The following is a 12221-nucleotide window of genomic DNA, read 5'->3' as shown; positions in this document are numbered from 1 at the left end:
AAATATCTGAAGTTTTAGTTATTTTATTTTTTTGGTCGCTTAAAAAATCAAAATCCTTCTTTATAAGTGCAAAATGCTGAGAGTGTTATATTATCAGACAACTGCCAAGAATGGTGCATGTTTTCAGTTTTGTTTTAATTTTATAATTCTGTGTATAATGAAATGCATCACATTCCATCAAAGACAAATGATGCTTTTCAAAATAGAAAAAAAATATTTTGCTTATCTATGACGAAACTTTTTAAATTCATTGGCTAAAAGATATTTCAATGACCAATCAAAAGAAAGCAGCTTAGGAAAAACAAGCGTCCATTTTCTACAGAAATCGTAATAATCAGTCTTGACGTTTTCAAAGGCATTGAATGAATTAATAATATTTTTTACTGAAATAGATGAAAAAGTGATTATTATCTCCTGTTCTGTAGATTAAGTAATACGAAAAACATTAAGAAAATGAAAAATACGTGACAAGAAAAAGATACATCACATGATAATTTTCTTGCGATCCTAATATGACAAGGTCTGTTACAAAATATTGGTAACTCGAGCCAGTCTGGTTTTGTTTGTGTCTAGTTTGTGCACTTGTTCGATGGTGTTTCGTGATTTTATAACAGCAATTATCAAGTTCAAGTGGAAATGGTTCGAGGTTAGTATAGCGTATTTACATAACTATACATAAAATTGTCACGATGTCCATGTTATGTTTGACCGCGGCATCCTTTGTTCACGGTACCCTCTTCTGCTATCCTGTCTTCTAACACGCCTCTTCGTAAGCACATTCTTCTTAAAATATGCATTTTATGCGTATGTAATACCAAAATCGATATAATGTTAGAGTTGTTGTCACATGCCTATTCTAGAAATTAATTCAGTGATGGTAAGATATGGACGCTAACCTAAATATTCCTGTAAAATGTCTAATCTAACCTAAATGGCGGGATCCCACTAGTCTATGGACAATATGGTTATAATAAGATTGTCTAGCATGATTTATTCAATATTTAAAGTTTTTGATAAATGTATATTTTTTTATTATATGTCCTAAATTACAGTATTTAAATAGGCCATGTGATTAGATAAAACAGGCACTGTGCTTCACAAACGAAAAAAAAAAAAAAGTATCATGCATACTTAGAAAGCTACATGTTTTTGTACTTACTATAGTTCGGCCATTCAGAGAATGCGTTCCTGACACGTCGCGATTGAACGATACTAACAGCGATTTACTTGCGTTGCAGTTACGATAAAAATATTTTTGCTGGTTGTTTACCGTTTTAACAATTGAGGAGCATTAAAACAACATTATTATATCAATAATCAATGAATGTAGTTACGTCGTCAGTTCAATCGCGACGTGTCAGGAACGCATTCTCTGAATGGCCGAACTATATACATTCTACTTCATAACCTATTACTTCTAATATCTAAAGAATTTATTGATGAGTTGGCAAAGATAAGGCTGTTTCAGCCACCTGTCAGCTTTTCATCAAATTCAGAATCAATTTACTAAAATTTATTTATATTATTGTAGCCATCGGAACCCTAACTAAAAAATCAAAATTTCCTATTAATTCTTCATTTAATTTATCATGGTCATGTTTCCCATTGGACTTTGATCTATTTGTGTGCACTTGACTTTCCTCACTTCGTACCTTTGATCCGTAAAAACCCCAAATATCTAATTCTTGATTGGAAAAGTTTCTACTATAGTTCGGCCATTCAGAGAATGCGTTCCTGACACGTCGCGATTGAACTGACGACGTAACTTTGCAATGGCGTTGCAGTTACGATAAAAATATTTTTGCTGGTTGTTTACCGTTTTAACAATTGAGGAGCATTAAAACAACATTATTATATCAATAATCAATGAATGTTATTACGTCGTCAGTTCAATCGCGACGTGTCAGGAACGCATTCTCTGAATGGCCGAACTATAAGTGTATCTACTTTTTAACTTTACTAATCATTATTTTGGTATTTAATTGGTTTTATTATTAAATAAATTAATTTATGCATTCATTATATTTCAAAGTCTTGAAATGCATGTGTAAATGATATGAAAAAAAATATATTGTTGTCCGATCACAATCATATAATCAATTGAAAACAATTTAAGCATAACCTCAATAACAGAAAATATATATTATAAAGGAAGTCACCATTTAATTGCTGTAATTTAACCAAATCGAGAACCTCCTTCTTTTCGAGATGGTTAAAAAATACAGAACAAAACTGACAATGAGTGAGGAAAAAATATTATTAAAATTTTTTCATATATTTCATTCCTAACTAAATATTTATTCATTTATATAAAATTTCTCACAGCCTTGTTAACTCTAAGAATGTGCATGTCCTTATGTTAATTGGTTTATAGATATAAGTTATAACCATTAAAATATTTCATTTAAATTAATCACAAACAAATAAGTTTTGAAGCAAAAATATTTGTTTTGCATGAGCCATCTCATTATGAATAAAAAAGATGTATCTCATTTTCATAAAGAATTGAACAAAGTTATGTTTGTAGTAAAATCTCTTTAGTTACAAAGTTAATTAGTTGATGGTATGGTTTGCAGCCAGTAGCTTGATGGCAGCCCAGGAGGGCGTGAAGACCCCCCACCGCATTGAACTATGCGAGGAGAAGCCTGTCAGACCTACGCGCAACTATAGAAAGCGCAGGTAACTGAGGCACTATTACTTTATTCATTTTATACCTCCCACTTTATAATTGCATCATGAAATCTATAGTCACATCTGCTGGGATCATGGTGAAGTTTGTCCTGTAGTGCATCATAGAAATACTTATTTATATTCATAACAATATCTATACTTATTTGAATGTACTGTTATTTTGATTGTAAAAAGCTGGTGGGAACCTCCTTATCTATGGTTGTGGTTATTTCAACATTGATAGTTCAATTTTTGACATGAATATCTCCTTATAGGATTATAGCAGCAGCACAGCCAAAGACTGAGAATGCGGAAATAACTTCTGAACCTCCACTAAAAAAGATAGAATTGAGATCGAAGCCACTGAAGACTAGCAACGGTATTACCAATATGACAAACGGACATACATTGAGGTCGAGAGCGGCGCGCGCCGCCGCCCGCGCTGCAGAAAGTCATAAACTGACTGAATATTTTAAGGAAGAGCTCAAAAGTCCCAAAGTCGAGCCTCCACCTTCGCCTCCCCCCATCGAAAAAACAATTAACAAAATAGAAAAAGTTGTCAATGGTGACACAAACCATAAACTTACGGAATATTTCCCTGTAAGGCGTAGTGTAAGGAAAACTTCCAAATGTGTTATGGCAGAGAAAATGAGGGACTTGGAAAGGGCTGTGAGGGAACAGAGGGAAGATGGACTACAAGTAAGTAATATGAAAGTTACATATACAGAATGATTAAAGTAATTGATATAATCATTATTTAGACAACAATCACAAAATAATATGGCTTATGTTTAAATGATCACCAGATATAGTAACAAATAGCAGACAAAAATAGTAAATGATCACCAAAATGAAACTCGCATTTTAATGTAAAACTATCACCAAAGTTTTAACACTTTGCTATCCTATTTAAGTGAAATTACTCCAAAATAAATCATGCGTAAGCCAAAAATAGTAAACGATCACCAAAATTAAACCACCATTTTAAAGTAAGATTACAACCAAAGTTTTTAAATTCTGCTATCCTATTTAAGCAAAATGAGTCCAAATAAATCATTGTTATCCCAAAAGTAGTAAATGATCACCAAAAGTAGTAAATGATCATCAAAATTATACCAGATATATTATATCAAAATGATAATCAAAGTTTTTACATCTTGCTATCCTGTTTAAATAAACTGACTCCAAAAAAATAAGTTCGGCCTGATACAATAAATGTAATAACATTATGGGGACCCTTTTCCTGCTCTAGGGTGGAAAATTGTCTATTGCATGCCTCTAAACAGTGCGATAAGAGTGTGTTTTCGAGGGAGTGTATTGAGAAACACATTCTTCTTCTTCTTTCTCCTGCCCTGTTCTCAATTTTACTTGGGGTCGGCGCAATATGTCATTTTCTTCCATTTTCCCCTGTCACTCGTCATACTGACACTCACGCATGCATTGCAAGCCGGACACATAACTTAATATGGCATCATAATACTTTATTTGGTAATAAGCCTACATTTTATGGCAATCACAGTGACTTATTTAGGCAAAAATAATACATTAATTTGGTCGTCAAGAGTTGGTGATCATTTACTAAATTTGGTGGTCGAATACAATTTAAAGTGAAGTCGTGACTAAAATAGCTGGTACTATTACATTTTTAGACTTTATTTTTCTGGTGTTCAGTAGATATTTCTGGTTACAAAACTTAGGGTATCAAAGCATTTTATGGTGGTCATTATATTTGTTCCCAAATAATATTATCCAAGATTATACATCATAGTTTTAGTATGACTGCTAGACAATTGTGGCTTTTAATGTAATTTCCAATAACTACCATAAACCATTCTAGTTAATTCTGGAAAAACATAAAAGTACATAACATGACACATAATACATATAATAAATTTTCCCCTTACTGAGTAGATAAGGCTAACAATTTACATAATTGAAACACTTATCTTATATCAAAAAGTACTCTAGTCCAATTTCCAGTCAGTTTTAGTTGTTGGACCAAAGTTCGATAACCATTCGTAATTATTTCCTGTATGTATTTCACGAGAAAGATATGATTTGAACAAATTAGATGCTATTATCTATAATTACAAGTGAAACAAATTAATATGCCTTTGAAAAGTAGGAAAAATAAATGTTGCATCATAATGCTTATGGCTATGAGCATGTGAGACATCATTAGTCATTTGCCACTGGTGCTAGATAATATCTATACTTAATTTTAATGAATCAACAGTATGCAATGTTTGGTACGTATGTAATAGGAGTATAGCTACAATAAGTATCGAGATTCAAAACGCAAAATCTTACAAACTATGCTTGAGATGTGACGTAACACAAAACAACGATATTGACTCCAATATTAGCCTTACGTACAAAAGAAAACGCGGTTAAGATTAGATAAGGACAGATAACTTCCTTCCACCACCGCCAGTGCAGGTTACACTACAGATAAGTGTGCAACATCAAGGTCGTTGGTTGCTATCCGACGAACTGTTTACAGATTACGCTCATGACGAGACTATTCTATTAGTCTACAAAGATAACGAGATTTCGTAATCCATGTGCTTTCATATCTGAAATGACTAATGTAACTATTGCAAAATATCGTTGCATCCGCTATGCTATGTGCTATGACTATTGTTTTCGGTATCTTGTAACGATCTTTTTCTAGGTTTCTCTGTTTCTGGTTGACCGACGACCCCTTGCTCTAATAGGTCGTTGACATTTATGAAAAGGGTAAACTTAGGTCTTCATTAATTATTATTATGGATCAGTCTCTAATGTGGCCAGTCATGGGTACTAACGACTAACAATAAACTTCTTCTTCTATTTAGAAACACAAACTAGGCAACTGCATGCTGTTATGTAATATCCATTATACCAAGCTGTCTTCTGACATTTCTTAAAATAGTACATACAAGATTTAACTTAAACATAAATAGTTAGGTAACTGTATAAAACGGATGCATCTATTCATGCACTGATTTGCATAAACCAATATAATAAAACTGTTTATTAGCATGACCTTTTAAACAACACATACAATGACACCTACGCAGTACTTCACATGTCACCTATTCGCCTTTACCATAAAACTGTGTGTACATATTTGAATATTGGCTATCAATTAACAACTTTATCTGTTTACAATAGGTGGCATATTTCGACGGCAAGGGCCGAGGCGTGATAGCGACGCGTCCGTTCGGCCGCGGTCAGTTCGTGGTGGAGTACGCCGGGGAACTAGTGGGCGTGGCCGAGGCGCGGGAGAGGGAACACAAATATGCGCAGGACCCGGAGGCCGGCTGCTATATGTACTACTTTAGACATGGAGACCAACAGTATTGGTAAGTGTCAAAACGATCTTAGGATTTTTTTTCAGTTGTGTCTTACATTTTAAGAATGAATGCTGCAGCTATTGAATGAAATGACAAGAATCTTATAACATGTCATCCTATTAAAAATAAATTGAAGACCAATTATTACGTCCTAGCTCATGATCTCATGAACCAGAGCGTCAATTTGCGCGTATAGATGCAGTAACGTCACAATTTGCGTCACTGCCATATATTAAATTATGTTTTTGAATATTAATAGACTGATGAAATTTTCCCTATATTTGAATCATCGCAATATTTCAAGCTATAAAAAAATATCGTCTATATTATCCCCGAAGTGTATAATAAAAAGCCATTTTTTTCTGCACTTTCACCTATTTCACATCCTTATATTTAAAAAAAAAATAAGGTAGAAAAATATGTAGCCTTCATTTTTGTGAGACGGTAAATCGAGGCTTTGAATACTCGACACGCGTTTCACCCCTCCATGGGGCATATTCATTTACTGTCTCGCAGAAATTAACGCTACAATTTTTCCTAACATTTTATATCACGGTTTTCCGCAAAGAACCGCCTAATTCCATATCTAATCAACATATTCAATCCACAGTATCGACGCGACAGCAGAATCCGGTCGCCTAGGGCGCCTAGTGAACCACTCTCGCAACGGCAACTTGTCCACAAAGGCGGTGTGGGTAGACGGGCCGCGGCTGGTATTGCTGGCTGCCCACGACATCGCGCCGGGCGAGGAACTCACCTACGATTACGGAGACCGCTCCAAAGAGTCGCTGCAGCACCATCCCTGGCTTGCGCTTTGACCTGGGTGAGATATACTATGTTTTGTGACCTTGTAGACTTGTGTGTCTTTGGAGAATGGTGTGCCTTAGAGAGGTAGGCGTTAAATGGCCTATGGGAAACTAATGTAAAGGAATGAGGGACATGTATTTCCTTCCGCTAAGGAGACAGTCGGTCTATATATACTGGAAAGTATTGATACTTAAGTATATGTTAATATTCACAAAGAAAAACCGTAGGAGTAATAGAATTTACGTTAGCTTTTTAAAGACCTTCCAATTACCATAGCTTATAAGAAAACAGATTCTAACTCGAAAAGTGACCTTCTTACAAGTGACAGTCTTAATGGAGAATATTATTAGATTTTAATGATTTCAGACACTGATAATTTTGTTGCTATTGCTATGGTGATTAAATTGTGTAATTTCCGTGACTGTCTCTGTAAAAATTGATATTATGTGTGTGTTTGTTACCCCATGTCTTTGAGGCGACCGATGCTCGATGTTATACTATGAAAAAAAGGAGTAAGGTATGCCAATGGTTAAGGGCCGGCGTCTAACAGGGATATAAATAAACATATTTACACAAATCATCCGTTATCACACAAACGCCGGCCCTTAGAAAAAACAGACACAAAAAATAGCAGGAAAGTAAATAAAAAATAATATTAAATAATTTGTATTTCTTACAGGTATGGTCAACGAAAATCTCATTGGACTACTAAGAATTATTTATTAATTTAGTCTTAGTTACTATGAAGTTTGTTTGTTATGAAGTTTTATGTTGATTGGACATTCATGTGTTTAGTAGTGAGACAAGTGGCCTAACACTCTCGGATACATGACGGAGTGGTCGCTTCACGATATATAAACTGCCTTAAACCACTCGTGGTTATGTGACTAAGATATGGAAATATTAAAGACAATGTAAGGAGGTAACGTCAAAGCAGTTGTATATCCGTAAGAAGTATGGACCTCTTGGCATTCGACGGAAAACACTTAGTCATATTGCAAATGACTGAATTTATACAAAGATTTGTATAAAATACGAAATGTACTGACTAAAATGTAGTTAAGAGCAATGTGTGTTGCTTATTAGATTCGAGGGACAGAAATTAACTTATGAACCAACTGTTTTGACGATCTCTACCGTACACAAAAGATGTTAGAATGTTTGTAAGCAAGTTGGGTTTCTTTCCGTAAGTTAACGTTTTGTAATAGTATTGAAGTGTGAATCAGTATTTCATGTTGGTTTTGTGACGGGAGTAATCTCAGGTCCATAGACAATTGGTTAAACGTGAATACTTATTTAGATAACAAAACCTATGGTTTTTCTAAATAGTAGTGACGGTAAAGAGGGTGAGTTCTATGTTGAAAATGGAGAAAGTGGAGTTATAGAACAATATTCAGTGGACGTGAAGATTTGATTATTGAGGCTTAATAAAGAGGCCAAATTAACAAAGTAAACCGGTAATAATCAATTATTCTTGCGTTTGACGTCCGCTGAGTATAAATTATACTTTCGACTAGGTATCTTAAAACAGGGATATATTGTTATACAAAATTGTTCCAATGTATTAAGAACTATTTTGGGTAGACTATAAGTCCAATGTAAGAGATATCCAGTAGATAGTTAAATTGATAATAGAATGTTGCAGAGTGCCTCAAGTACTTGCTAAGTGTACTTGGTAAACGGAAGCAACGCTTGACACGGCTAAGTACGTCACATTTTTATTGAATCGACGTCGGCTTGAAGAAAAATGACAAGATTTTTGTAGTTAGGGTAAGGAAACAATGTTGTCTGGACAAATCTGACATAATAATTAATTATAGTCTAGACTACCAGTTGAAGGCAACTTGGGTGTCCATTTCTAGGAAAACATGGCGACGGTAATGTCAGTTCCTAGTTGTCGCTCTCCTCCAAGCCACGTCTCAAATGGAACTTTAGCGGAGATGAATGATGCCTATAAGGTACAAAGTGACCAAGACATGACGATGGCAGACTGTTCCAATATCAAAGATTTGCTACCAGCCACGATACAAACTCGGTCGCGACACAAACTCGAATAGTTTCCTATTTATAATTAGTTATAATTTGTTTTATAAAATAAGTAAATATTTTCAGAAAGACGGTGAGGTTGTAAGACTTGCTCATTGCGTGTTGATGATATTTTTAATATTTTGAGTAGGGACACGGTATTGAAGCAAAAGTATCGATATCGTACTCATGAGTAGAATCGATAACAAAGTATCGTACTCATTAAAGTATCGAAACAAAAGTATCGATACTTCAAGGTATCGAGTACTTTTTTAGATCAAAATTTGCTTGGTCAATATCAGTCAGTAAATAATGTCAGCTTTACTTCAGTTCAGCAGGACATAAAAAACAAATGGTATTGGTACACTTTAATAGAATAATAGAAAAATGGAATGAATGAAACAAATCGAAAATGTAGCAAAAGGAAACAATATTAAGTTATTTGAGGTATACTAAAAACTAGCAGTGTCCCACAGTTTCACCCGCGTAGTAGATTAAAGATCCCATTCCTCCTCCGTACAGTCACTTAAAAATAGAAGTTTGTTGAGCCTTTTTGGAGATAAGCGGTTTCGAATTTTTGTGATGGTACTTCCTGCTTTAGAAAATAATTGTTCTGAAGGTACTGACGTCGCAGGGATTGATATATATTCTCGTGCCAATTTATATAATTTTGGGAATACTACTTTCATATCTTCCCATTGTTTTAAGGGATCTACTGAAAGTGGCGAAACCTGTGCCGATAAGTAGTAGCTTATAAGTAGTAGTGAGCTAGAAAGCGCTGTTAAATTAAATTCTTCATTCGATACGATACCTGGGAAAAAGTACTTATTGAGTAAAAGTATCGAATGCAAAGTATCGAGTACAAAAGTATCGGTATCGAACTGGAATGTACTCGATACCACAAAGCATCGATACTTTTTTCGTGTCCCTAATTTTGAGTCCTAAATTTGTCCAAAGTCCGTATATGTGCTTCGTATTGTTTGAATCCTTCATTTATTTTTAGTAGAATAATATTTGAAATTCGTGCCGTATTCATTCGTAAAGCGATGCTGAGATTGCCCACCGAAGTGAGAAATTAGGCTTCCATCCATAGAATTACATCATAGAACACCATTTATAGCAATAACATACATTAAATAAATATAGAATATTATTAGGCGCCGTTCACTTTGTAATATGTGATGACACGAACACTCCAAACATAGAGAACAATTATTTTTTAGTATTAGATTTTGAGGCAGAACTGAATCAATCGGTTTCGATACTAAGATCGTACATCAGAGATAATTTTATAAAACGATCGCAGTGGGTGTAATGACTAGACCTGAATAAATGGAGAAAACCAACGTTGAGTTGCGTATTTAGTTACATCGGATGGTACGCTTATTGTAGCACGTAAGTCCAGGTAGAATGGCACGGAAATTATTTGCCAAACTATTGCCGAGCATACTAAATTAGTAACGAGTATTTAATAATTAAAAATGTGTATCATTATTTGAACTATTGAATCAATGGTAAAATAATATAATAGTAGTTTGCTCGCGAGACTCGTATAGTGATTATAAGCGTATGTGATAGAGACTATCCTCGATAGTAAGTAAATACGAGAGATGGTGGTGTTCTCTTGTGGAAGTGAAGTAGCGCCCGCATCGCGCCCGACCTCGGTACAAACGCCTTATCGTCTTACCTTGACGGGAAAGCATTTTTGATACATGTCAGAAGTAGAAGGGATTTTTGTAATACTAAGAAATTTTTATATGTATCGTAGTATATGATGGTAAGTTATGCAGCTGGTGGGTAGCAGTGGTCACCAAAAGAGTAATATTAAAGTAATATTGTTAATGATAATATAGTTGGGTTAGCCGGTCCCTGTATTTCAGTGTATACCAACCTTTGTATTTCAGCTTGATACCCTTTTTTGCTCCATTCGGATTCTCAAATATATGTGTTACGTTTTATACTATCGGATTATCAAAATTAATGTGTAGTCATTAATATTAAGCGGCTGGCGAACCTAATAAGAATAATGTTATTGTACCGATCGTGCACTTCATTTTTCCTACTCTAAAATAGGCTAATGTAGCTGGATCTAATCTAATATTGAGTGAAACGCGTATTTATCACGTGTGAACTTGACACAATTTATACGCTTACAGCATTTGATGCCAAATGATTGAGTGCAGCGGAGCTATGGCAAGCCTCCTCCTCACTCGAGGATCCAGTAACATTACACCGCTATTGTATTGCTTTTGTAGTTCCTACTTCCTCTAACTTGTTACTAACGTGTGACTTCGTAACGTACCTACTATCCCTATTGTTATCTACGTCGCTGCTAAAAAGTGTTATATTTTATTACTGTCTACGATGAAATTAGTGATACTTTCATAAAACTTGTTAGTTACATACCTCCCTAATCGAACTTCTTTACAAATACTAGGTTAGTAAATCATTTTAATTAAATTAAATAGATTAATATATTTGTATTTGAATGCATTTTGTTTGAATCAAAATGATGATTGTGCTGCGATTTTAATCAGTTTGCTCTACAGATTTTTGTATTTCGTCGTTTACATGTTATACGGAAACATAACTGTGATAACGAAAAGCTGTCATCTTAGCTAAAGAAATTCATGAATAAAGATATAGATTGATATTAGCTTATGTTTTTAATGAAACTTGTAAATATTTGATGACATGCGTCCAAAGAATCTGTCGATTAAACTAGATTATTGCTGGATTTTAGTATGATATTATTTTTATTAGAATCCCATTTTATGCCGAACCGAAATGTTTTATGCAATTATTATAGTTCCATTAAAATTTGACTTGTAGTAGTAGATATTTTATTCCCGGAATTGTGATCGAAGCTTATGAGAAATCTTCGTTTGAAATAATATCACGCTCAGATAAGCTTTCGCAATAAGACCTGTGCTGATTTCGATGAAATTGACTTATCAAGACAAACCAAAGACGGCTAGTGACGTCACTGCCTAGACGCAGAAACCTTTTAAACATCATTTTTATGAATTTGTATAAGCTTTCGGATTTTAAAACGATAATAGGTTAAACTGATTTAAATACCCATTGGTTTAATGGCCAGAATCAGATAACATTGAGCTTCAAGTATGTTTACAACACGTGAATAAATATATCTAGTACGACATTACATTGATAACTTGTGCACTGCCTGCGGTACAGGCAAATGATTTGTTTGTTTAGCGCTTATATTGTTGATGAATAACTTAATATAATTCCTAGGTTGATAAGCGATTATTTATACTTGAAAATAATAATTGTAAATCATTGAAGTTATTGTTAGACCTACTCCACTGCTTATGTAACTGCTGTCTAGTTGAGCATTGTATAGATGTTATCTTGGGA

The 12221-nt window shown here is 34.3% G+C and overlaps 1 protein-coding gene across 2 annotated transcripts; it reads left to right on the top strand.

The window, feature by feature from the left end:
* The first annotated feature begins 302 nt into the window (after positions 1-302).
* Positions 303-8776, top strand: LOC124639441 (histone-lysine N-methyltransferase PR-Set7). Of its 2 annotated transcripts, none has more exons than XM_047176801.1 (6): positions 303-646; positions 2577-2679; positions 2946-3369; positions 5827-6017; positions 6619-6831; positions 7495-8776. In XM_047176801.1, the coding sequence occupies exons 1-5, from the start codon at positions 637-639 to the stop codon at positions 6824-6826; spliced, it is 936 nt and encodes a 311-aa protein (XP_047032757.1). In that variant the 5' UTR covers positions 303-636; the 3' UTR covers positions 6827-6831; positions 7495-8776. The 2 variants fall into 2 exon arrangements, with proteins under 2 accessions (XP_047032757.1, XP_047032758.1); XM_047176802.1 differs by lacking the exon at positions 303-646 and adding an exon at positions 702-877.
* The last annotated feature ends 3445 nt before the right edge of the window (positions 8777-12221 follow it).

This window comes from Helicoverpa zea, chromosome 19 (genome assembly GCF_022581195.2).
Source record: "Helicoverpa zea isolate HzStark_Cry1AcR chromosome 19, ilHelZeax1.1, whole genome shotgun sequence".
NCBI lineage: Eukaryota > Metazoa > Arthropoda > Insecta > Lepidoptera > Noctuidae > Helicoverpa > Helicoverpa zea.
Note: the sequence above shows the minus strand (reverse complement) of the source record. Positions and strands in the feature narration are given on the sequence as shown.